Source organism: Nanorana parkeri, unplaced genomic scaffold (genome assembly GCF_000935625.1).
Source record: "Nanorana parkeri isolate BGI_ZX_2015 unplaced genomic scaffold, ASM93562v1 scaffold587, whole genome shotgun sequence".
Classification (NCBI taxonomy): Eukaryota; Metazoa; Chordata; class Amphibia; order Anura; family Dicroglossidae; genus Nanorana; species Nanorana parkeri.
The window spans coordinates 950,348-957,916 of NW_017306855.1; the positions used below are offsets into that span (position 1 = coordinate 950,348).

A 7,569-nucleotide genomic window follows, 5' to 3' on the forward strand; every position below is an offset into this window, starting at 1 on the left:
CAGTATATATAATATATGTATGTACTGTCCGTTTTTTATTGCTGTTTGTGTCCCCGGTAGGGAGATTCACTCTCCCTATTTGTCCTGGTGAATATTATCAGCGAAAGTAAAAGCAAATCACAAATTTTGGGTTGTCACCCAAACAAGAACAGATGGGAAATCTTCCATTGGGGACACTAGGTCTGGTCACTATGAAAGAGCCCTGGGGCCATGCTAAAAGAAATCTGAAACATAATTCTGTGTTTAAATGTCAGAATTCTGACTTTTAATCTCAGAATTCTGTTTTAAAAATTCTGAGTTTGAAACTCAGAATTCTGACATTTAAACACAGAATTATATTTCATATTTTTTTTAGCATGGCCCCAGGGCTCTTCCGTACTTCCGTACCCCGATGGGACACAGATGGCAAAAAAAAAAAAAGCTGACAGGAGTTATAATAACCGTCCCTTACTCTATCCAAGACTAAAGAGAAAGGTTTTGGCTTCTCTTCTGTAACTTTATTATACTGTAAATACTTGTGGTCACATAAACAATGCACAATAGCTCCTACCTGTAAATGATATTTTGAGAGTGCAAGTAGCCAATAGCACTAGCCACCTCCGCAGAATAAAAGCGGGCCCGGGGTTCCAGGAAGGAGCGCTCTCTTTGTAAGTGGAAGAAAAGCTATAAAGAGAATAAACACCAAGACAATGTGTGCCGGTATACACAAGTACTTCACCTTTTCTCAGTCACGGCACCCTTTAAGGACACAGTCACGCCGGTGCGGTGCACTTATTGTGGATCTACACTTTAAGGTGGTTCTGCTTATATGACAGCCATGATAAATATGCTTTGTCCACCTGCCAACCCCTATACAATCTATCTCTGCCGCAGAGCGATCACACTTCTACACCATGAGCGGGATTAAATTCCCATAACATTTATCAGACTTCCACAAATTGCTGAACGTGCAGATTAATCATCGCTATCTTAGTCAGCATCCACCTTGTTTATAAACAGTCAAATGACTGTACAGTGTACATGAGGGGACGAGGCTGATGACACAGCACTGGGCTCACCAGACAGAATGTTCTTTGCACAGAAGACTCAGGTCCCAGGGGGAGAGAACATGGTGTCTGGAGGTCTTTACTGACTGGGGGCATTCACTGATCAGGGGTCCTTATTAATTGGGGTCCTCACTGATCGGGGATCTTTATTAATTGGGGCCTTCACTGATCGGGGGTTATTATTGATTGGGGGTCTCCACTGGCTGGGAATATGTAACATGCACTTCATCTGAATTCTAGCACAGGAGACTTAGGTTCCATCATGGGGTCAGGAGTCTTCACTGATTGGGGGCTTTAATAATTGGGGATCTTTACTGATTGGAAATATGTAGCATGCACTTCATCTGAATTCTAGCACAGATGACTCAGGTTGCAGGGAAAGAACATCATGCTGTCAGAGGGGTTTTATTGATTGGGGGTCTTCACTGACTTGGGGTCTTTATTATTTGGGGGTCTTTACTGATCGGGAATATGTAACATGCACAGCAACTAACTTCTTGCATAGAAGACTTGGGTTCCACAGAGAGAACACCATTGTGTTAGGGGGTCTTCATTGATTGGGGGTCTTTATTGATTTGGGGGCTTCACTGATTGGGGGCTTTATTGATTGGGGATCTTCATTGATTGGGAATATGTAACATGCACATTATCTAAATTCTAGAACAGATGACTTGGGTTGCAGGGAGAGAACACCATGGTGTCAGGAGGTCGTCACTGACTTGGGGTCTTTATTAATTGGGGGTCTTCGCTGACTTGGGGTCTTTATTAATTGGGAATATATAACATGCACAGCAACTAAATTCTTGCACAGAAGACTCGGGTTCCAGGGAGAGAACACCATGGTTCCAGGGGGTCTTTATTGTTTAGGATTATGTAGCATGCACATCAACTGAATTCTTGCATGGAACACTCAGGTTCCAGGGAGAGAACACCGTGGTGTCAGGAGTTCCTCACTGATATTGATTTATTGACTAGGGGTCTTTACTGATTGGGGCTTTATTGATTGGGAGTTTTTACTGATCGAGAATATGTAACATGCAGGTCAACTAAATTCTAGCACAGAAGACTCCAGTTCCAGGCAGAGAACACCTTGTCAGGAGGTCTTCACTGATCAGGGGTCTTTAACTATTGGGGTCTTCCCTGATAGGGATTGGTAATATGTAAAATGCACATCAACAGAATTCTAGCACAGAAGACTCGGGTTCCAGGGATAGAGCACCATGGTGTTAGGGTGTCTGTACTGACTGGGGATGGTCACTGATTGGGGGCTTTATTGATTGAGGGTCTTCACCAATTGGGAATAAGTAAAATGCACATCATTTGAATTCTAGCACAGAGGGCTTGGGTTCCACGGAGAGAACACCATTGTGTCAGGAGGTCTTTACTGACTGGGGATGGTCACTGATTGGGGGCTTTATTGATTGAGGGTCTTCACCAATTGGGAATAAGTAAAATGCACATCATCTGAATTCTAGCACAGAAGACTCCGGTTGCAGGTGGAGAATACCATTTTGTCAGGGGCTCTTTATTGATTGGGAATATGTAATATACACATCAACTGAATTCTAGGACAGACGACTCAGGTTCCAGGGGGAGAACACCGTTGTGTCAGGAGCTCTTTATTAATTGGGGGTCTTCACTGATTGGGAATAAGTAACACGCACATCAACTGAATACTAGCATTGTCGACTTGGGTTCCAGGGAGAGAACACCATGGTGTCAGATGGTCTTCACTGATTGGGGTCTTTATTGATTGGGGCTCTTCACTGATTGGGAATATGTAGCAAGCACATCAACTAAATTCTAGCACAGAAGAAAAGCGTTCATTGTATGTGACCTGTTTCTGGCCTCCTAGATCTGCTTACCTAGGCTGAAGCATTCCTCATGAATATCACATTGTGAGAGCTACAGACGATTTTCTCTGTGTTCTAAATAATTATATACTGTATGGAGGAATCTCTGTCTGTATAGGGCTATTGTATGTTTACATACAATAGACCTTTTCTTGCCTTGTTGTAGGAAGTGACGATATCTAAACTCGAGAACGTATTATAGTACAGCTTACTTAGATGTGCTGGCTGCATTTGTTTTCTTTTTTTCCAGGCTAAGTACATTTTCAGCAAGGTACAGATAAATTCCTATTGATCCTGCCAGACTTCCAGTGTCCTTGTAACTTTCTGAGCACTGAACTGATATCTCAAACAATGGTATTAGCTTTCCCGGGTGAACTATAGAACACCTCCCTATATAACGAAGATTAAGAGCAGCGGCCAAGATGGATCCAGACAATATTGTGGGGATCCCTCTCAGCTGTGGTATGGCTCTGTGCTGTGTATGTTTGCAGTTGAAATCAGAACAGCTGAGGGTGGCAAAGTTGCTCTTCCATAGATACAATATGGTGAGTGAGTGTTGTCACTCTAGGAGAATTTTTTAGGTGGTTTAACTCCCTGGCATCTGTCAAACAATAAAATATCAGTTTTCCATTGACTGACACTTTGGGGCTGATTTATTAAGGATTTGCCCAGCATATAGCTGGCCGAATGCTGTTCAAAAGCCATTCCTGCCACTAGATGGAGCCGAGGAGCATAGGATTTTCTGTGCATCTTGGCTCCATCTAGTGGCAGTAATGCTGGGTGAACCCTTTATAAATCAGACCCATAAACCACAATGGAACTCAGTTAATGCACATTGTGGTGCTATTCACTATAAACTGCACCCCAACGACTACAATTGTGGCCAACGCACTCTCACTGCAACACACCATAACACACATGCCAAGCTATGAGTTTATGCACGTTCCAAGAGGACCTGTCCTTTCATATAACGGCCATTTGCCAGCTATGTAGGAATAAGGTATGAAGTTATTGCGGCCTCACCTCTCCTCCATTGACGTAGTCCAGGACAAAGTAGAGTTTTTCTGCAGTTTGGAAGGAATAGTGCAGGCCCACGAGGAAGGGATGTTTCAAGTTCTTAAGCAGGACGTTCCTTTCAGCCATAATGTGAGATTGCTGGGAATAAAACCAGCATACTGTTATAAATAACACATCCACAACTCTGCCCCCGCATATATCTCAGACCTTGTCTCAAAGTATTACCCTAACCGTCCCCTCTGCTCATCCATTGACCTCCTGCTTTCCAGCTCCCTTGTCCACTCCTCCCATACTCGCCTCCAGGACTTCTCTAGAGTCTCTCCCATCCTCTGGAACTATTTACCCCAACCTGTCCGTCTATCTCCCACCTTGACTGCCTTTAGGCGTTCCCTAAAGACTCATCTCTTCAGGGAAGCCTATCCCACCTCAACCTAACCACTGAACCTTCACATTCTCAAATAATTCATTCCCACACAGCTCCCTCCTTATGTATCACTTCCCCCTCCCTTTTAGATTGTAAGCCCTCAGGGGCAGGGCCCTCCTTACCATCTTGAATTGTATTGTGATTGTAATGTCTTCCTTATATTGTAAAGCGCTGCGCAAACTGTTGGCGCTATATAAATCCTGTATAATAATAATAATAATAAATAAATACTGTCCTTACAAGATAAACCGCACATAGCTGCCTATAGGGCAAGTCATAGCAACGTGCCCTGTAGGTAATCAATCTCACCTCTTTCTTCTTCAGAATGGTCTTCTTCTGCAGAACCTTCACTGCGTAGAACTTACTATCACTTTTGCGCTTTGCCAGGATGACCTATAGGAAAGAAAATTCATTAGAGTTTGTAAGATGTATACTTCTACGTTTATACAGGCATGCTGTTAAATAGACGTGTCTGGCAACAATGAACAACTGCTCCTTAACGCTACAGCTTGAATTAGAATTTACGGGGTCTGATTTATAGAGGGTTCACTCAGCATTACTGCCACTAGATGGAGCCAAGGAGCATAGAAAGTCCTGTGCTCCACGGTTCCATCTAGCAGCAGTAATGGCGTTTGAACAGCATGGAGATCTCACTGACTGAGTAGCAATCACATATATGAAGGCAGAGGCTGACTTAGGTGGCCATATACTATGGGGAACCTCTAGGAAATTCCTATACTCATCAGCACAATCTAGGGGTGCTAGTGCTGTGCGAACGGCATCCAACTGGCTATATGCCAGGCCAAAAGTTTACTTGGCAGCACCATCCAGGCAAATGTTTATAAATGAACCGCTATGTGGGGGTGAATGAGAAAAAACACTTGATTTCCCCCCAAAACAGCACGGATGGGGGAAACTTCCCAGCCAGGCTTTTGTATTCTGAGAACCGCCACAGTTACTGTTCAACAATTTTCTGCCCAGCAACTTCGACAAACATCAGATCAGCTGAAATTCTAACAGTCTGCGGCCAGCTTCAGTCCCCCGGGCTCCACTTATAATGAAAACATTACTGTCAGTGGACTAATAGTACATAGTTATTGTCACTCAAGTTTCCTTGTGTATTACACACCATTGCAAAAGCTAAAAACGGCATATGATTGTTTCAAGCAAATGGAGACTCAGATGCAGGAAGCTTTCCCAGTGCCTAGAAAATCCTCAGAAGCACCCTCTGCTCATAGTCATTCATATTCATAGATATTTATAGGTGCCTGCTTGATAACAACTCTAAGCCAGTAGCTATACAGCTGTAACTATTCACAGAGGAAGTTTACATTGTGTATATATATTGTAGTGAGTCGTGGCATAAAAGCATCAGGTGAGGGGTATCAAAATGCAATGATATCTTAAAGGGAAAGTATGATGCATTTTCGGTGAACTAATACTATGAATTATTGTTGCAAAGTTTACCTTAAAGGAGTTGTAAAGTTCCAGCATATACAATCAATGTAACATTATCATTGCTTGCTGGAAGTAATGCATGATGGCTATGTAGTCTTGAGAAATGGAGATTGTATCACATCAAACAGCAGGGAAAAGATGCAAAGCAAAACATATATTGAATTTCCATAAGTTCTATCCCACTCCTAATATCCATCTAGAAGTTTGTAAATTGACTTGGTAATGATGTCCATAATATGCACTGACACAGCTTTACTCAGCCCTGTGAATGTGCTTCCTCGTGTCACCGCTCTAACTAAGCCCCCAGTCTGAACTACAACTCAACGTCTGAACACTGTAACATTATCACTGCTTCCTGAATGCAATGTATTATGGGATATGTAGTCTTAAGAAATGGAGATTGCATTACATCTAGTAGCAGGGAAAGAGATGCAAAGCACACTGGGAATCCAGGACGTTGTTGGGCAGACAGAAGGCAGCACTCACTACATAAAAGGGATTTTTTCAAGTAAGCTTGATTGCATTCCTGTCCCACGGTGTCTGCATGCGGGTGCACGCGTCCATATACTTACCTTGTGTCTCTCTTCATCTCCCGGCCGAAAATGTGAACTGCGCATGCGTCCGCCCCAAGATGTTTTGCGGCCGCCTGAGAATTTTCAAATTTTCGGACGGGAAAGCGCGGGGGAAGACACAGGTAAGTTTAAACCGCTTTTCAAGCATTTTTTTTTACACTTTTCGCATATATCTACTGCTTGCTAGTAGTAGATATATACAAAAACACAGGAGGGTTTAATAACCCTTTAAGTGTTACTGCAGCTTGATTAATCAAAGCCTATGTGTCTAAAAAACAGTAATTGTTATTTCTTACAGATTGTAAAATATGCAAAACGCAGATATTTAGGAGCATTTGAAGCGTATAACTGAAAAAAAGTTCTGCTCATACAGAGTGATAAAGGAGCCCCCTCATCCCCTAGGAATGTCCTGCCAAGTCAGCTCTAGATTATAAGATTAGCGGCAAACTTTGAGTCCTTGGCAGCACCGGTTGGAATTCTCACAGCGGTGCACCATAATTCAGACTTCGTTAACCCCCAGCACCGTGCTAGATGCAATCCGCTGAATACAAAAGGCGGACAGAAGAAGGATTAACAGTTGTTTTACATGTTGGCCCTTATGTCATCACACAGGGCAAAGAGCAATCATTTAAAGTAAATTATAGCAGCCAATTAAAAGCCACATTTCAGCAATGCAGTCAGACCAGTGATGGCTTTTACATTGGTGGACATACAAGGCATCCTACAGGTAAAAAAATACATTTGGGCGCTTGGCTTGTTATGGGTTGCTTCATGCATTGCCCTATTTCTTATTCAGTAAAGGATTGAATATTTTTAAATCTTCACATATTAAAACTAGATATAAACCTTGTTATTGAGGTTACTGGATCATAGGTGAATCTGCTGAGCAAGGGTGTCCCCAGCCCTTTGGCTGCCTGAGGCAGCACTAGGGGGTGTAGGGGGGTTTGGTGGGCTCTGGCTTCGGCTCTGATTATCGGCCCACACAGCTCCTAGGAACCAGTGATGTCACTTGTTGCCAGGAGCTGGGAGGGACACCGGGCAGAGCATCCCACTCAGCTCCTGGCAACTAGTGACATCACTGGTTGCCAAGAACTGAGCGGGATGCCAGCCAGACCTTCCCAGGAGGCGGGGGGGGGGGGGGGGGGCGCGCCGCCCCCTTTCCTGCCCTGGCAGGCCTGTGCTTGGATCAAGGGTCTGGT

The 7,569-nt window shown here is 43.6% G+C and overlaps 1 protein-coding gene across 2 annotated transcripts in view; it reads right to left on the reverse strand.

Annotated features, from left to right (window-relative positions):
• The window catches only part of SGK2 (SGK2, serine/threonine kinase 2), a 33,586-nt gene that overhangs the window by 12,066 nt on the left and 13,951 nt on the right, over window positions 1-7,569 (reverse strand). For both annotated transcript variants that reach the window (XM_018562616.1, XM_018562617.1), the window contains 3 exons: window positions 4,650-4,733; window positions 3,923-4,054; window positions 551-663 (listed from right to left, as the gene is read on the reverse strand). In XM_018562616.1, coding sequence (XP_018418118.1) covers window positions 551-663; window positions 3,923-4,054; window positions 4,650-4,733 — 329 coding nt within the window. The remainder of the gene's footprint in view (window positions 1-550; window positions 664-3,922; window positions 4,055-4,649; window positions 4,734-7,569) is intronic.